The sequence below is a fragment of the Thunnus maccoyii genome, chromosome 23 (genome assembly GCF_910596095.1).
Source record: "Thunnus maccoyii chromosome 23, fThuMac1.1, whole genome shotgun sequence".
Lineage (NCBI taxonomy): Eukaryota > Metazoa > Chordata > Actinopteri > Scombriformes > Scombridae > Thunnus > Thunnus maccoyii.
The window spans coordinates 8895616-8915548 of record NC_056555.1 but is presented as its reverse complement, the minus strand read 5'-3'; the positions used below and the strand labels follow the sequence as shown (position 1 = coordinate 8915548).

Sequence of the window (19933 nt, the reverse complement as noted above, 5' to 3'; positions counted from 1 at the left end):
GGCACTCTGCCTCCACACGCTACAGCCACCAAACGCGTTTTGTTATGCGGGCCGTCACTGAAGTTGAGATCAGAACCGTCGGTACGGCAGCGTAACCGATGACACTTCTGAGCGATATTATGGAGAAACAAGCCAAATTACTATCATCGAAGCTTTTGCTGAAGCGCAGACAGGTGGAAGTTCTTCTTAATCGCAGTGTTTTGGCGTGGAAGGACGCTGAGAAGAGCAGCAAAGGAAGATCTGATATCAGCAACATTTCTGAAACAGGTATGTCTAAAACGCTGAAGTGAGTATGATAGCGGTGTCATTGCACGCAAAGCAGATTGTGCCACATATCTTAAAACTTAAAACAAATATATATATATATATATATATATATATATATATATATATATATATATATATATATATTACCAACTGTTAAAACTGAATGATAAATAGTTTTTAATAAATAAGAATACAAATTAAAAAAAAACGAAACAAAAATGTATGAAGTAACCTACGTTGTTTAGTTGTATTAAAGCTTACATATCCTAGCAGCAAATAATTTGCCTTTGGTAAAATGTATTGTCACCCATGAGGGGGGCTAGAGGAGGTGGGAGGAGGGAGTGTTAAGGGGTCTGAATTCAGCTTCCCATTCGGCTCTCCTTATCAGGATCATGCACATGTTGGGGGAGCAACAGTCAGGTCATGTAGCTACTGTAGCTGAGGTCTGTACGCTGACAAGAGCAGGTCACACAGGTGGGTTTCCAGTCACAGATAATTGGGAGGCTTTGTTCCTACAAGCAAATACTACTAGGGGCTGTCTGTTAATTAACAGTAAGCTATGTTTCCCACGAAGAATGGGTTCTGTCACTGACATGAGACAAAGTTCATTTATTCATTTATTCAATCATTGGTGAGAAGGAGGTTCTGCCCCAGTGAGCTCATTTAAAATCTATAAAATACCAGCTTTTTAGAAACTTGCCTTGAATTCAGCTTGTTCACTAGAAGTTTATCCAAGAGAGCTTGATGAGGCAAAAGGAGGCAGAATTTTCAAAACACATGCAGGGTATGAATTTCTTCAGCTGAAGTTAAAACTGAAAAGCTAAAGTGGATTAAAGTGGATTAAAGTGTGGGTTTCTTCATTATATCTGTTCATCCATTCATCCGTTTTTTTTATCTGTTTGAGTCAGTTACACCAGCTCTTCATAAATTCAAACCAGTCATAACTAAGTAGAGATTTACATGTCACTAAATTAAAACAGGTCGTACCAGACAAATTCTTACTTAATATTTTCACTCAGCTGTAACTATTGTCTTGCTAACCGACAAAGCTATTATATGCCCATTTAGACTAATGAGTAACATAAGCAGTAACGTGTTTTGGTCAACACATCTGACATGTCACTTGATTAAAATGCTTTTCAATAACAATGTAAACTGGGAAGATGTTGTTTTCACAAAAATAACACAATAGCCTATACTACTAGCCTACGCTAATAATGTCAGACTTGATGAATGTTGGTTAGGTTAGCATAGGTGGATTTTTTCCACTCATTCTAAACTGCATGAATACAACTAACTCTGAAATAGGGCTGCAACTAATTATTTTCAACATCAATTAATCTGACAATTATTTTCTCAATTAATCATTTTGTCTATAAAATGTCAGAAAACTATTTCTCAGAGTCAAAGATGTGAACAACAGTCCAAAACCCCAAAATATTTAGTTTACTATCATGTTTGACAAATAAAAGCATTTTGCTTGAAAAATGACTAAAACAATTATTTTATTATAGTTCCCTATTAATTTTATCTTGATTAACTAATTGATTAATATACTAATTGTTGCAGCTCTACTCTGAAATACATACTGTATTTCTCCATGTATTGATATATGAATAAAACTACATCATACATACATATACAAATAATTCATACAAAGAATGTTTAGTAAAGTTTAATACATCGATTGACCCTTTAAAACTGTTATTTTTGGTTGGTTGACTGCTCCAGTTTATGATTGTGTGTTTACATAGTTGATTGCTTTTGATTTTATGGTGCTACAGATGTTTTCTAGCAACCAATTTACACCCTACTAAAGATTTTACTAGTTATTTTAACACCTTTCTTGAGTTTTAATGGCAGAACCTGATTTAGTAAACAAATAGTTGTTAGAACTTTTTACCAACCCAATCCAGGGTCACAGTGAGTTGCAATCCCAGCATGCACTGGATGAATATTCGGTACCCAAAGTCTTCTTTACTATAACCGCGGCTCTCAAGCAGCCCTTTCCATCCTTTTGCATCAGACAACTTCCACTTCATCCGTACGTCCTTATAACCCCCGGAGGCTAATGTTTGTTCGTCTAGATGAGTTCCCTGGTCTGCAATTACTGTACCATATCGAGTGAAGTGATTACAGCTGGCACTGCAGACTTCAGTTTAAACCTGGCCATTGACCTTCCTCAAAGTGGTATCAAGTGCCCTATAATAACCTGCCATAAAGACTTCCATTTATTGAGTCAATGTTCAACCCGGCTACATCAAAATCCCCCCCCTAGTGATCACTGTGACAAGAGCAGGTCAGTTTACCCTGGAGTTAGGGATCAAACAGGGAGACTTTGCCAGTGATAAATATGCAGTAAGTTCAACATCAGACACCACCGTGAAAAGAAAAGGAATGGAGTCCCATTTATTTCTGAGAACACTGAATGACATTAAGTATTTAAGCATTAAGTGGCTAATTATAGTTACCTTATTTCACATGCAGTCTTTGAGTGGAGTATAGTTATTATTAGTAGTCAATAAAATCTAGTTAATCAGTGACTAAGGTAAAGGTGGGGATGGCGGTGAGTGAAATTTTCTCTTACATCTTTGCTGTTTGCAAATAAGGAACACTTTATCTCTGGAATCCACGTGTTGCAAATGTTCTAACGTCATATAAGTTACATCATGAGCTGCATTAACCAGCCACGCTTCCTTCTCTGTGTGGCGCTTGTGTTTACCTTAGATTTGCATCTGTAAAATCTCACAGGTCCAGTACCCACAACAGCAGGAAGTCAGGAGTGGGATGGATTATGTTTCTTTGTCACTTGGAATACAATTTTCCAAAGTAGTTTATTGAAATTGAAAGATAAAATGTTACGAAAACTAGCCGGGATTTCAGGAGAAACATGATAGATGGAAGGACAGATACTAGTTGGTGCAAATATGACAGTTTCTATCACGTAACGTTTATAAGTTAAGAAAATTTTCTTACAGCTCCAAGCAGACAGAAAAAGTTCATCTTGGCTGATAGCAGAAAATCATGCAGCATGACTCAAATTTGACAGGTCCTCCCCAGCTCATATTTTCAATTTTTTGTCCAATGTATTTTCCCTAACATCAAACTGACACACAAGTGCCTTAAATGCCAAGAGGAATTGCTATGAGCGGTAAACATCACTCTGGCCCTGATGCTTTGGTTTAGACAACATTAGTGAATGTAACTGCTTGACATTTAAGTGGATTTGGTCGAATCAGAGCATCCGTCAGTCAGATGTGCTGAGTAGAGAACAAGACAGGGTATCCTAGCTGGGCCTGTTCTTGGTATACACACACTTGCTCTCATAGGCACACAAACAAAATCCAATCACTGAGATGGCATGGCCTCTGAGCCTCGAGTAAATCCTGTGTCCACATAATGCCTGAGTCACTCCTCTGATACAATGTGAGCTCCCATCTTGGAGGAAAATCTTGAATAAATCATGGCATATGCTTTAGAGAGCGTCTTCCCTTTCCTCCAAATCACTATGCTTAGGGAGTAGTACTTCCTCAGGCCCTCTAAGCATTTAGGCCAGGGGGGGTTTAGATATTTGCTTTCCCATATGGCAGAGCTGGATACAGATCCAACGTGTTACAGCCATGGATTCACTTATAGTGATACTGGAAGTATAGGAAATCAGGCTAAAATAGGGTATCAGCATCACAGAATTTCCCCAGTACTAAAATCCCATTGCACATGTAAGAAGTTAAGAAAGAAACAAAATGATTGTGTGCATCAGTCACTCATAGAACTACAGTAAGTCTGCAAAGTTTTAGAAATGGAGAGAAATAAGACAGTGTCTACAAACATGCTAGCAACTCTGTAAGGGTGTACTTAGGTACAGTGATGCTTTGAGCTAAATGCTAACATCAGCACGCTAATATGCTCACAATAACAATACTAACATGTATAATGCTTGCCATTGTCACCATCTTAGTGTAACATTTAAGCAAGCTAATATTTGCTGATTAGCACTTAACACAAAGTACAACTAGGATGTGATTGCCAAAGTCATTGGGATTCATTGTCTGGGGACTGTTAATGTCTGTACAGGGTTTTGTGCCAATACATCTAGTATGATTCATCCTCTGAACATCACAGATATCTGTACCAAATTTCGTAGCAATCCATCCAGTAGTCTATTTCACTCTTGTGGCGCTAGAGGAAAAGTTGGGGCATCACCAAAGTCATCAGGCTTCATCTTCTGCGGAACACAAGTGTTGCACTGCAAGTAATTATTATTTTCATCATTGGTAAATCCAACAATTCTGGTCTTGATTCATTGATTAATTGACTGTTTAGAAAAAGTCAGAAATTTGTAAAAAATGTCCATCAGTCCCCACAGTTCAAGGTGACGTCTTAAAATGATGAGCATGATTTGAGTCATGATGAGTCAAACCATAAGTCCAACGCCCATGGATATTATGTTTATTATTATTGGACAAGAAAACCAGCACATTTCATTTCATTTGGAACTAGAACAGAAGCTGTCGACAGTATGTTTTTGACACTTATGCTTAATTAACAACTTAAACGAGTAACCAATTATGAAAATAGTTCCTGATTCATTTTCTTTCTATTGATTAATCAACTTAATGTTTCACCTCTATATGAGTGTCTGTGCAAAATTTTATGGCAATTCATCAAATATTTGCTGAAATATTTTTGTTGCGATCAAAATGCGGGACCCACCGACCTATTTTGTCACCCCTAGCATGGCTTAAAATTCAAAAGCAGAACATGAAAAGGGAAATCCAGAGCATGTTTATGTTCAATACAGAAAATCAAGGTTACAAAAAAGCAAGTTTGCATCTTCAATTGAGAGTAATGACTTGTACCATCCAGTACTTTAGGCATATACTCTTTAGTGCCAAAGCAGTATTACTGACCCTCTACTGTTCTGTTATACCTTCCACCTTGCTTGTCCTTTTTTCTCCATCTGTTTGTCTAAGCATTGCCTTAACATACCCATTGTGCCTGGGAGAAATCCACATGTCTTGTTTGACAGCTCACTGCCATGTGTACCCAGGCAGATCTGCGCTTTGTAATCTAAAGCTGGTGCTCAATGCACAGCCCTGTCTGTACATTGAGAGACGGCTGCTGAGGGAGGGAGAGAGATACAGAGAAAAAAAAAACACTGCCAGAAAACGACAGCTGGAGATTGGGTAAACAGTGCAGGTTTATACTGCATCACTGGCAGCAATACAGGCCCTTTCATTACATTGATTGCATTTATTTACCTGCAGCTTGGGTCAGTATTAAAGAGCATTACCTGTAAAGCTAGCTAGAATATTTGTATTTCCTGAAGAAAATGCGTGTGATTGCTACATCTGATGCTGTTGCTGCTGATGCTTGCGGGCCCAGCCTCTGAAAGAGTCCCAGCAAGAAGTGTTAGTGATTGACGTCTGAAGATACCAACCAAAATCAGCGATAACTGAATAATGTGTTCAAGAAATACTGTGGTGTTTTATTAATGGCCACAAGGCGTACATATTGGTGCCATGCTTCAACATGTCAAGCCCATGCTCATGTTTACCAAGTTTCGTCTTATTAAAGACAACAGAAATTAGTAGAATTGTATCAAAGGCAACAAACTTGTGGATTATGGTTGCATGTACAAGATTTACCAAATTGGTTGCAATCCAATTTAATTGAAGACTTACTGCCAATTGAGTGCATCAGGCCACACCTTTAAAATTATGATAACCCATTACAGACAAATGGTAACTGGAATGATGTGTCTCTCTTCAAAAATGTGAGTAGAGCAAAGACAACTAAGTCAATCACTGACCTGGGTGATAGCAGGTTGGTGTGGGTAAGTGACAAAGAAGTCCATAACTATCCTGTCCATGATGGGACAGCATCCTTGTTGTGTAGTAATTCATGTTTTGGATAGAAGAACTCATCTGCAACTTATATCGAACATAGGGCCAAGATTTTAGACTTTTTATGTATCAGGGTGCATCACCTAACAACATAAACAGTTTCATCAGTTTTACACCCTCAGTCAAATCTCCTCTCTTGCATCTGTGTTGCATGCCACTTGAAATGCAATATGTAAAAGCAAAACAGGAATGACATCAAAAACATAAATAGTGTGGGAACACCTAAGAACACAAGCATTTCCTTAAGCTTGTGCTGGCTTGTCCTCCAACACATTGTTAGTGCCAAACCTCAGCAACAATAAAGGGATTACATTCTGATCCACTGTGTACAGGGAGGGGTGCAGAGAACAACAGCAGAATATGAATATGATGACAGCTTGTTGTCAGAGGACTAAAAGAAGGTGAGACCAGGCGCTGGGCTGTCAGAGATATCATATACACAAACACAAAATCTCTGATGCACACATGAGCACATTGGATATTATGTTAGGATCAAATTCAGGACAATCATCTCTGTATCTATGGCACACCATCTTAAATTACATCTGTGCTGATGAGAGAATGTCTGAGGTAACTAACATCCATGCGTGAAACATCTAAGGTGTAACAAGGAATTCACAGGCGGTATGTTTGATTTGAGACAGTGTGAAGGAAACCAGTATTTACAGTGGAATTGTTAGGTGGGATGCCACCTTGTTTTAGGGAATCGGGATGAGCAGGATCATGCAAAAATATTTTTCACATATAAACCGTATCAGGCTCAGGTACCTTCTGATCCACCATAAAAGGTACTAATGTTCAAAAGATTAACTATAGCAACTAACAACTTGAACTGAAAGTGAAAGTTGACTCTTGTAGTGATGAACCCATAGAGAATTATCACCCCAGTTCTACAAAGCTTTGTAGCGACTTTTAGCTTTACTGTTTGATTCACTCTCATTGCTCTCTTAGTGTTGCCTCCAGCAAATGTTAAAAACCTCTGAAAACCCACAGTGCACTACCTGCCCAACATTTTCCCCAGCTAGTGAACATAGTGAAGCATTTAGCAGCTAAGGATCCAGATTTTTCTCTAAGGACTTGGTGGAGACCAAAAACAGAGCTAAAAGGAGAGTGAATATTGAACTTATGTTCATCAGGTGGCAAGAAACATGACTCCAAATGAATATCAATATTGCTTGGTATCTGTTGGATGTGTAACCGTTACACTAACAAGTTTGCCAACTGTTATGCTAACAAATTAAAGGCGATAATATGTTAGTGTTGTGTTTACAGCTTATTTCCACTGCCCACAAGTGGCCAAAACATTATAAATACAGGTTTAAAGTAAAAAATAAAAAAAAGTTTGTACCAATTCAATCTGACCTAAAGGTATAGTTACTATTGTCAGTTAAGGTAGCTCAATAAGGGGACAAAGACTTACCCACGACCACAGAGAGTGAGATTCAAGACTGTGGTTGGAAGCTGTTGACATGAGATTGGCCATTGCAAATGGATAGAAAATGAGACAAATACAAAAAGTTACATTTTGTATTATTTGCAGTACATAATAGCACTTTCAACAGTACAAAAAGAAGGGTACTTGCATTGGGTTCTGCCCCAGCGGCAAGCTTTTATATACCTTTTTCCTGAACAATGGCTCTTCTTCAGAACCGTGCTCTTGAATTACAGGGTAGATAGTATTTGCTACCAAAAGAGCTGAATTTAGGTGACCTCCTAAGCTCCATTACATTAACACAAAGATCCTCTTTGTTCCATTGTTATAGGATACAGTTACTGCCAAGACCATGGCTCTCAATCCTCATCAAGTACTGCTGGATTTTTAGCAGTTATAGGGCCACTTCACAGATTTTAAACTTCATTGCTATTTTCATTTTATAATGTGAAACTCAAAAAAACCCACTACACTTGCCATTGCTCTCTCTCATAGACAGGATCTGTTCACGTCCCAAATTGAACACCAGGATGATACAGTCATGGGTTGAATGGAGACTAAAGGTTTAGTGTTCTTTTAACAAAGTCTCCATTTTATATTGTTAAGTGAATTATTTAAGGCCTTTGGTCAAAAATATGCTTTGCTACTGTTCATGGTTGTATTGTATTGTCAGGTGCAGGATTTAGTGGAAATGATAGAGCATACAGATAGCAGATTGTATTGATGTATACTGCATGTATTAGTGTATAGTAGTTATTCCCAACCTAAAGGAAGCCCAACAATTATCAGAATGTCTTCTGATAACCTGGGGTGTCAGGGAATGATTAATAGGATAATAGAGCAGAAAAACACATTTTTCTTCTTTTCTTCAGACTTTAATATTTGCTTTTTTGTTGAGAATTACTGGGTAATTTTTACCTGTTTAGGCCTCTGAAATGGTCAATTATTACAATTTGTAGACATATGGAACCTGTGACAAGGGATTGCAAAAAGACAGAACTTAGTTCTCAGTGTCACAAGCCAACAAGGTCCACTGGTATATACAATCACGTGTATAACAAATTCACAGATTTTCAAACTGGTCCTGGTCCTTTAATAGTGTTTACATTGCATCACAGGTGTTAATCCATCTCATGTGGTTAGAATGGAAACCAGTGGCACCCTGTGCCCTAAGGACTTGGATGTTTCTGGCTCAGTAGAGAAAGGCACTAACAATGCCAGAGTTAGGGATTACATTCATTCTCGGGCAAAGCAATGTACTGCCATTGCCAGAATTCGATGTCCCACTGCCCGTCTTGCGCATTGATAGAGTTATACATGCCAGGGTTAGGGAATCATCTTCTATCTTTCTCCTTGTACTTATTCCATGTGATTGTCTCTTTGAACTTGGCAATACTCCCATTGGCAACTTGAAGCTCTCAAGGGGGGAAACTGAAACCTGGTATGCAGTTGCGGACGGTACCAATACGTACATCATACAAATTTTTGGACAGTAAAGTATCAATTTGCGAGTTTCCAAATGACAAACATAAGAACAATCTCAATCCAGACATAGATTCTAATGTTATAGGAATATAGCAATATTTTGATGTTTTTGGAAATACTCCTCATATCTGTTTGTTCATTATGAAGCTACAGCTAAGAGATTCTTAGCTTAGCGTAGCATAAAGATCAGAAACTGCCTGCCTACTACAAGCTCTGTCTGAAAGTAACAAAACCCGCCTTCTAGCAAATCTAAAGCTTACAATTTAACACATTTCTGTTCAAATCTGCACTAAACACCCTGTAAAACCATAAAATGACTAATTTTACACTTCTGTTTTTATAACTATTAATGACTAGTGAGCTTCAGGGTTGCTGTTAGGCGGCTTTTGCTACCTTTGAACAGAGCTACTATAAGCTATCTATTTCCCTAGCTGTTTCCAGTCCATTGCTAAACTAGCTGGCTGTTGCTGGTACTTCATATTCCGCTTATAGGCACAAGAGTGGTATCAATCTTCTCATTGAACTCTCGGCAAGGAAGTGAATAAGCATATTTTTCAAAATAACTGAATTATACCTCTAAGGTAATTCACTGTATTTGTCTCCTGTTAAATTCAAGTGAGTATTGATAGTTAATTTGATAATTGTTGGGCAAGTATCTACTTTAGCTTTGGTTTTAGGTTTTTTAGGTTCAGACATAAATCATGCTGTAAATGATTTATAGTCTTCTTTTACACAAGCTACACTTAGGCAGAATAGAGAATAAAGTTGGAAAAGTTATTTTTTAAGTTTCTTTTTCCTTTTCACTATTAACACAGTTAATATTTTTTGGCTTTATATGAAAACATTCATATCCCTGCAGTCTCTACTGTTGTTGTGACTGGGTTCTGCTGAGAATCATGAGTTAGTTACACAAACACTGAGCGTCACGCTCCAGGTCACAGGAATTTAATCACTTATGTGTTCGATATTATTTGAATGATAATACTAGCGTTTGTTTTTAATTTTGTGTTAATCAATCCTTCATGTGACATTATTTGTGGTTTGCTTCAATACAGCTCATAGTTTGAGATGTTGGAGCTTCTCTTTTTACACTTATTTTTCACATCTACTGTAAGTCTTTTAAGCTGGAGCAGCAGTAATGGCAGGCAATGGTTTAGTGACAAAAACCAAATTACATATGCCTTTCACTCTAAGACAGTTGGTGGAAATGGAAGCTAGATGACCCTAAATGACACCCAGGTATCACAAAACAAACATTTGAATGCTTTCTTCAAGTGCAGAACAAGTTCCAGACATTAGAAAATAAATCATTTCCCCTCCAGTTCCTGAAAAGCTGACTTTTTGCAGATAGCAGACCTCTTTGGCCTGTGGTATGAATAGGCAGCGCACACTGGCTGACTGACAGTACTAAGATTCTTTTCAAGCACAAAGAAAAGTATGTCAGAGCAGAGCAGAGAGGATCTCTGCCTTGTATGGCCGAGGGCTTAGCGTGTAGCTTAGGGACTGCACTGAGCTAAAAAGTAGGGAATTTGTGTGTGGGGATGTGTTCTCTGTGTGTGTGGTTATGGGATTATTGTGTACTTGTGTGTGCATATCTATCTGAGTGTGTGTGTGTGTGTGTGGCAGGGTTATTGGAGCAGTGCTGGAATGTGGGAATGTTAGCTATTGTTTCCAGTTCCTTCCCTAACACAGGTCACTGGAACTGTTGCTGTTGTGCTTCGTTTTTGGGGTTAATTTGACCAAGTTGACCAGAGTAGGGTTTGAGCAGTTAGAAAGCAACACCACCTGTACTGACTCAATCATGAATGATAGTTTTTTGTCTTTGATGGAGGTCAATTTGCCTAACAGGCCATTACAATGATTTCATACATTTTTCATTTTTTGGATTTCAATGTAAGCCAGGGAGCTTAAGATAACAAACATGTAAATGTGTAAGATATGAGATATTATAATATATTCTGTGTTTTGGCATATCTTGGGTACAAGTTTGGCGCTGGAAAAATAAACCGCAAAATTAAGATTTCATGTTAAATTATCTCAAATCTAATACAATTTGTTGTCATCTTTTGTTCATTCTGACTGTAGTTATCTCTATTAACATGCAACATTTTACCAAAGATAATCTGTTTTTGCTTATCTGTTTCTATGTGCATGAAATGATTTTTGACATGTTAGAACATCATCCTCAACACATTGTGTCTATTTTGTCAGCAGTGATAAATCAAAACATCAGTATTACATGTTGCATAATACGAAAAAAAACTGTAAATGTTGATGTGAGTCCAAAGTTACTTTCCTTTTGGGTTGTACTTTCCACAATCTCATGCACATGCATAGAAGGTGTGCTTAAATCAAGAGCTCAAACAATAAGCTTTCCTATTGGTTTGTTTGTGTAAGATACTTACTTAAGACTCACTGCAAACACCCATTGGTGTTGGTCAGTGTGACATACCAACCTGAATTCCTTTGTCAATAATGAGACATTATAGGCCCTTTTTCATAGAATACATTCTCACATGCCATTAGGAAAAGCACAGGTGTAAATAATAAATTAGGGATGGCTGAATTCCATTCAGCTTCTATGGTTTCAACACAATACGGGGTCCTGTTATTGTGTATGCTGGCTCACTGTCTCATTGTCATATCTTACTGGGATACTTGAATAGAACGGAGTTATCGTTAATGTTACTAGTAACACCTGTGGTTTTCTACTCTGACAGTCAAAAAGTCTGCTTTGAAAAATCTTATCTGAGAAAAACCTAAAGGAGTCTATGCAACTTTTGCAAAACAGCAGCCACTCTGGCCACAGGTGGCAATTACAGGATAATGCAAGACGCTAAAACATAGTGTAACAGGAGCACATGTAGAGAGGAGACATAAAATCAGTAAACTGACTCAGTAATGTCAGTTACATACCATTATGTCTATCTAAGGTTTGCTAGCATTAACTACCATGAGCTACTGATCATACCAGATCAAATAAGGCTGTAGCAGCAAAAAAAACTGAGTGTAATGAAGTGAACAAAGCTGTGTTTTATTGCTAAGTTATTAAAACATTCCTGACAGCATTTGCAGTTGGTGATCTGAATTATTTGACATGAAAATATGTAATAATAACAATAATAAACTTTATTTGTGTAGCACCTTTAATATAAGAAATGTAGTTCAAAGGCTTTACAATAAAGAAATTACATGCAGTGAGTGCTTTACATGAAAATAGACATAAACATAAAAGCATGTTAAAACGTTAATTTAACATAAGATGGAAAATAAAACCCACTTGATAATAATAATGGTAAAAATAAGATAAAAATGAAAGTGAAACTAGAATAGAGCAGCCTACTGTACTTGATGTAACTACTTAATGTAACTGTAAGATGGTTTGAATCTGCTGATGTTCTCTCAGGGCCTGCCTGAGTTTCCCTCGGGTTTTCTGGTTTCTTTTTTCTGGATGATAGGAGGAATAAAAACTTTAAATTGTATATGTGTGTGCCTGGCAACTGTATATGTTTTAGCCCCTGTGACACATTGTCAGGCCTCCTGCAACCCTGAACAGGATAAGCGATTTAGAAAATGGATAGAATATATAAATCACAATAACTTTCAGTAATCCATTTTATATTTTAATTCAACACCAACAACTGCTTTGGCAGAGCAATAGATGCCATTTTTCAAATAGCTGGAGTGAAACTTCTCATTCTTGTTTTTTCTGAATAAAGCCATTACCCACATGGCCATAACTCTTCTTCCTATTTGTCAAAGTGTGAATATCGATGGCCATAAAGTTATTCATGCCTGCATGGCGCATCATCTTTATTTGAGAAAGAAATGAAATCCTATTCCCTCAGACTCCCAGGAGAGAAATAATATGCCATGCCTCCCTCCCATCCATTTCACCATATCAGCTGAATAAATTTGTAGGAGAGACTGGAATGTCTGTATGTGATGCAGTTGAAGAGGTCAGTTAAATTCATTGCAAGTAATATTGTCCTTTCCCAGTGCAAAAGTGCACTTTTGAGTTTGTAGCTTATTTATCCTGGATGCTCAGGATCCAAGATGGATAACTATATTGTGGGACCTTGTGTAGAATATTTACCTTCCTAGCACTGAGTTGCACCTTTCTGCAGTCCATGTCGTAGGTGTTTTTTAAATGATTTAATTGTCTTAATGTATATTTTTGTTTAATGGCCAATTTGTCATCACTTACCAGGATGTATGCGCAAAGAAACCATTTCCTCAACAATTCCCTATATTTTCCCAAACTTCCAGTAAAATGAATGGATATCTATTATTAAATTCTTTGATGTCACATAGCAGCTCTTTAATGTGACTGACCCACCCCGTCTTTTCACTGCCAGGAGGAACCAGATCACCCCATTCTTGACAAGTTCTGTTAATGAACAAACCATTTAAACGCTGCCAAAGTCTTTCATCCCCAAAGTCATTCTAAACTAGCAGCCTGAATCCAGTTCCCGTGGGAAAAAAGAACAAGGGAATGCAGTTCCTTCACCATTTCCTCACCAGCTCTCTTGGGATATGGCTGTGTTTTCCTCCCATTCATTTAACTGTTTGTGACACAACTGATAGGCTGCGATTGTAAAAGTCACTTTAAGACAAGGTACCTTTATAACTGGATGGATGAAACTGATTTAATTTTATGGGGAAACCTAAATTTACTTAAACCTTCACTGACATATTACCACCTTGTTAGCAAACAGTTGCTAATTTATATATCCAGCAGATACTGGAGAAACGTTAGCATTCATTTGCCTTTTTAGCTCTGTTTTGTTCTCCACCAATTCCTGGGGGAAATATTTGGGTCTTTAGCATGGAAATGGTCCACCTGCTAGTTGCTAACTTTGTCTGTCTGTCGTTTGATGCTGTGCAGGTAGCGTACAGTGAGTTTTTTAAAGCTTTTTCATTGAAACAGCTGCCTAATATGGAAACAAGGTTGATGAGACTGTTAAGAGTGGGCCTAAAAATTAAAATTGTGGGCCATAAAACTAAATTATATGAAGCCTGATAAAAGGCTTCATAAAGCTGAGAGGATCATTCTCTGTGGGTTTGTCACTATGACTGACCCATTACAGTAGTCATTTGATCAATTGTTAATATAAAACTATTTATTATAGCAGCTTTAATATAGAAAATATGTTTTTTTCTGGTGAACATTTCCTTTGTGCTTGGAGTGGAGAATATTATAATATAATATTCAGCTCCACAGTTGCCTTGGTCTGTCAGTGTGTGCCTGTGAAGGTGCAAGAAAGTAAATAAGTCATTATACAGACTAACTGTGCCGGCAAAAGGGCATCATGCTTTGGTTATTGTGTAGAGCAGTTGGTTAAAATATGAATATGCTTATGTCTCTGCAGCTCACAGCCATGCCGTTCTGGTGTGTGAAATAGTGGCTGTCCGCAAGACGGAAGAAGGCGACCAAGACGACACAGAGACCAGGAGGAGTCAGAAAAAAACAAAGCAGCACTCTGAGCAGTATCCACATGCATTTACAGGTACTAAACCTACACTAGTATACAAACTTAAAGGGGCACAACCAATTTTACACCGTTAATTTACTAGTCACAGGGAGTACTACTCAGCCTGTGAAAAGAGTTGTAGCTCTGGAGGAGCTACAGAAGACATCCCATAATGAAAATTACAAGTTTCATTATGGGAAGTGTAGGATCCAGTGATTTTGGGTCTTGACCTATACTATGGACTAGAAGTCAGGATTTTTCAGCTTCTGCAGCTTTAATTTTGATCATCATTATTTTTTATCTCTCTGTCTGTGTCTTCCAGTTTTGTGGAGGTGCAATGATAAATCAATGAAGTAGGAAATAGATACAGCACCTTTTGTTCTTTTCAAAAGCATAGCCTGAAGTCACTTTTCATCACTGTCACTTTCATTTTACTGTAGAAGGTTAATACCACATCACAGATACATTTTGGGTAAGTGTGCCAAGAGCCTGTGTTGAGCTCCACCAATCACAAGTGATCTAACACTGGAAAAAAGCCCATAGACAGCTCCACAGTTTGAAAGTAATGCATTAACAAGAGAGTCCCTCACAGCTTAGCTGACTGGGTCTAAGATGGCAGCATGCCAGTGACTTATGGGCTAATGCTTGATTTTGAGCCATTAGATTATATCCAAACAAGACCGGATTTACATTATTTATCACAGCCAAATGTTAAAAATTACCTCACTAATGTGAGCTTTTACTGGCATTAGAGTTTGTCGAGTCTGACACGACTGCATTCCCACTTTCTTTAGAAACTTGCCTTCAAAGACACGTCCCATCACTTACATCCTGATTATGTAACATATTAAAGGATGATTTTCCACCCACTCTGAACATCTCTCTGCCTATCCGACTGTAAGTACAAGGTACTGTAAGCAATTTGGTCTGAAGAACTTGCCTGGAAAGTTAACTTTTCTATCTGATGAAAAAAATGCTTAGTGTGATAATTTGACTTTGAAATGCTTAGTGAGTGAATCTGCTGTCAAAGTGCTTAGTGAGTGAATTTTTGGCCCTTAATGTAAATATTTCAGTAATGTTCCTCGTAGGATATAATGTGACTCCATCTCTACTTTTTGTCCGACTATCAGCAGAAGCGTGTTTTACTTAACTGACTTCTTCATTTCCCACATGCCCTCATTTCTTACTCATTCACATATCTGATTGACTCTGGTGACGCGGAAAGCTAGGACTCCTTCTCAGGCCAAATCTTTTCTGTAGCAAAGCCAGGTAGTCTTTACAAAAAGAGTGGATGGACACCTCCCTGCTGACGTAAAAAAAAACCTGCCCTAGAGCCTTAAAATACTCACAGAATAGTGGATCAGACACTATGACGGGCGTTTCGCAGTGATTCATATCTGGGAAGGTGTGTTTTGATAATGGGTGGCAAACATGATGGGAATGGCAAAAAAAATCATCAGTGGCTTTATTTAGCACATTTGTTGTTATCTCATGAAATCTGATTAGCAATCCTCTTATCTTGATGACAGCATTTCTCTGCTATTGACAGTTTTTTTCCATTCTGTCTTAGAACTATGACGTGTTGGTTGGTGAGTGGGTAGAGAGACTGATGTTTAACAGAGCGGTTGACGGATTAATCCCTGCAACAACCACTGTGTTCCATCAACAGATATGATGAACCAAGTTGGAGTTAGAAGTGAAACGATTAGTCAATTAATTGACTAGTCCACTGACAGAAATCAATTTTGATGATAATCAATTGATCATTCAAATGTGGAGATTTGTTGATTTTCTTTGTTTTCTGTTAAACTAAATGGAATACTTTTGGGTTTTGAACGCATTTGAGTACATCAACTTACATTCTTGGAAACTGTAATCTGTATTTTTCACCATTTTCTGTCAATGTACTTATCAAGATAACAATTTGCTGATTAATAGATAATAAATGTAATTGACACTTCAGTCAAAAATGTCCGGCAACCATCATATTTTAGTATAATTTCATTTGTTTTTTTTCCCTTGCTTACCCTCTGTTCCCCCTTTCTTTTTTGTTTCTTTACAGTTTCCTATGTGAGGAGGACAAGGCAGCACCAGTGGCGGTGTAGCAATGTCACCTTCCACTGCGCCAATCAGGGACTTTGTGAGCAGTGGATCCAAGTTATCAATGAGCAGCTATCATTTCTCCGTACGTATACTGTTTGTTATTCTTTGGCGGGCCTGGTAAAGTACTTTGGACTTAAAATGTCTTAATCAGAATCAGTTTATGTACTAGGTGCCATAAAAGTGCCACACACCAGGAGTACAGATAGAGTACAGATAGAGTACAGATAGAGTACAGATAGGCATGAAGCCGCACTATATATGGTTAAAATATACTCATGGCAAGCTAACCTTAATCAAAACAGTTAAATAATTTAGATGTAGAGTCATATAATGAGCAAGACATTGTGTCCTTATCTGCTGTCGAGTGGCTGTTATTCATCCTTATCATTAAAAGCAAATCTAGAGCTAATATAAAACTTACACTGGGAACAAATTACATAACACACTGTCTTCCATAGTGAACTTTGGAGAATGATTGGTCCTTGCTAAATATTTAGACTTCGTTTATCATTGAGAGGGTGGTTTAGAAACAGATACTGTTGTAGTTTGTGTATCAGGCTATAATTGGACTAGAAGATGCTGTGCTGCACAATTCATTCTACATGGAGACTGTTCACATTCTGAGGGCACAGGGTGTCCTGAGAGGATCATGCAGTGTATTTCCACAACACTTTTAACACCTGACAGCAATGTGCATGTGGGATATGCAACTTTATACATTTTCTGACTAGTTTATGGACTACTTCATTGGGACACCAGCACACTGTCACTTACTGTAGCACCCAAGGAAAACTTTGCCCTTGTCCCACCAGAAATATCATATTTCACTGTGTATTGAGACTATCACCTTGTTAAGTATGACTAGTTACAGGTTAAACAAATATGAACCTCTCAGATTCACACTGTGTGATTTAAAAGATCCTCTGCTTCATAAATACACAGTAAAGAAGGTGGGCATTATTATCCTTAAAAAACATTTCATTCCTTTCAGCAGTGTCTTATACCTGTGCCCTCAGGAGAGTCCATAGGCAAACCTACAATATAGGTGGCCTTCCTTTGTTTTTCTTCTAGACAGCCACAGGCACATACATATAAATGTAGGTATTACAAACATTAAAAGAGTGTACTGTAAAAAAATATCTTTGTCTGGCCTAAAGGATGTCCATGTTAGTGCTGAAGTCCAGCTTCATGTGTAGAAATCTGTCTCATCCATGTTGACTTTTAAAACAACTGGTTTTTAAAGACAAAATGTAGACCTACATAACATGACATCAACCATCAAAATTCAGCCCTTTGGAAAAGCATGGTCAATCAGATGTAAGGAATTAAACATACTGTTTTCCAATGATTTATTAACATATTAAATAGTCATTAAAATGTTATTACATCATTTGTCAGAGAATATTTTGCTTTATTACATTTGTGACCTAGTTGAGTGTTTTATACTTTGGGACTTATAATATGATTGCAAAGTGATTACATTATTGGGTTCTACAGGATTTAGTGTGTATCCAGCATGTGGAAATTAGAGAGTAAAGTAGGTTTAACCCATTTGAAATGGTCTAGTTGGCCGCATTTTGCCTGGCAGGATGAATCAATCCAAGAAAATGAACCACATTCATTGTGAAGATGAAGTCTTACTGTGTTCAATAGCATTAGTGTGCTCCACAGTACACCTTTATATCACCCATTGACAATCCATTTATGTAATCTAATGAAACTTTTGTCTTATTGCCAAACAATATCACACCCTATATTTCTTTGTTCCAATTTAACACTTGATCCCAATCCATTCATTTTCAATTTGAGCAGTTGCTGTATCTCAGTTTGTTGTTCTTAACGCAGTCCGCCACAACAGCCATAAACAAGCCATTTAGTATTCTCCATTGCAGCACTTTGTAGGTTTATCACCAAATGATGCAGTACCTCTGAATTGCTTCACACTCCTCCCATCGTCAGTAGACACAACATTTATTTCTTGAGCAGGCGTGTTTTGGTGAGCAGTCAGTTTGACTGAGCATTTTGAGAAAGGTCTCTGGTTAATGAAAACTTCATCAAGCTGCTGTCAGTTACACATTTGTAAAAAAAAAAAAAAAAAAAAAAAAGGTAAACACAGACCCCTTTTTAATGACTGTCTCATACCCCTCCCTCACTTTGCAGCCAACCGGCCGAAGAGCCTCCTGGTGTACATCAATCCCTACGGAGGGAAGCGGCTCGGGAAGCGTATTTACGAGCAGAAGGTGGCTCCACTGTTTCGCCGCGCCTGCATCTTGGCCGACGTGATTGGTGGGTTCCTATGAGTAGCAAACCTCAACATTTAAATAAAAAATGAGTCTCGATGGCCCCCATATAGATCTCCACTGCCACGTGGTGTCTCGCAGGGACCGAAGAGGCATGCAAGGATATGATTTGGCTTATAGTGCCATTAATCACACCACCAACTTAATGGAAGCTGTGATAGTTGATAAGCTTGGGTATCCAAACACATCTATTATTCAATAAGTGTTTGCTACAGCTACACATAGTCTGGGGTATTGATGGTCCATCAGAGTGAATACTACTCACTCTGGGCTTCCTACGGCTGCTATGAATTGCAGGATTGTATTTATGTTGATATTATATGTCTAGTAAACAGATTTACTGTCGAAATTTTGTTTTTGTGTGCCTAGGGTTCATTTCATGGGCTAATATACAATATCTGAATTAGGTTGTTGTGTGCCACTGTGTCTATGCTTTTTCTGAATATTAATCTGTATGACAGATTCCAATGAATACCTCAAAAGTGCAGTCATTTTCCTTGTCTTGTATTTCAAATGCCAGTAATAGCATGCTTTTTATACTAGTCAAGGCACAAAGAGTCTAGTTATTTTGCCTGTACATTCCCTTTCATTGAACAAATAGCAACACACTTGTCATTTGATTTGTCTCCATAGTTACAGAGCGTGCTAATCATGCCAGAGACCACTTGAAAACAGAGGCCAATCTAGATAAATATGATGGGTAAGTACTCCAACACTTCTACACTGTGACATTGAGTTTACTCTGGTCTGTTGTAATAAAGCTATTGAGAGACTTGCCTGTGAGCCATGTTTAAGTTATTGCACATTTTGAGTTTGGTATGAGGCCCTATTGTGCTCTAATCTGTTGTAATCACTGAGACAAAGGCAGTGTGTTTCTCATGCTTAACAACTAAAGTCATTCTGATGATCTCAGACTCTCTCTCTCAGAATTTCCTGAGATTTTGATTTCTGGAACCTGACAAGTGA

General features: G+C 37.9%; 1 protein-coding gene across 1 annotated transcript in view; it reads left to right on the top strand.

The window, feature by feature from the left end:
* The window catches only part of cerk (ceramide kinase), a 41490-nt gene continuing 21557 nt past the window's right edge, over nt 1-19933 (top strand). The window contains exons 1-5 of the mRNA XM_042403457.1: nt 1-267; nt 14463-14600; nt 16627-16749; nt 18828-18953; nt 19601-19667. Of these exons, the coding sequence (XP_042259391.1) occupies nt 99-267; nt 14463-14600; nt 16627-16749; nt 18828-18953; nt 19601-19667 (623 nt within the window). The 5' untranslated portion in view covers nt 1-98. The remainder of the gene's footprint in view (nt 268-14462; nt 14601-16626; nt 16750-18827; nt 18954-19600; nt 19668-19933) is intronic.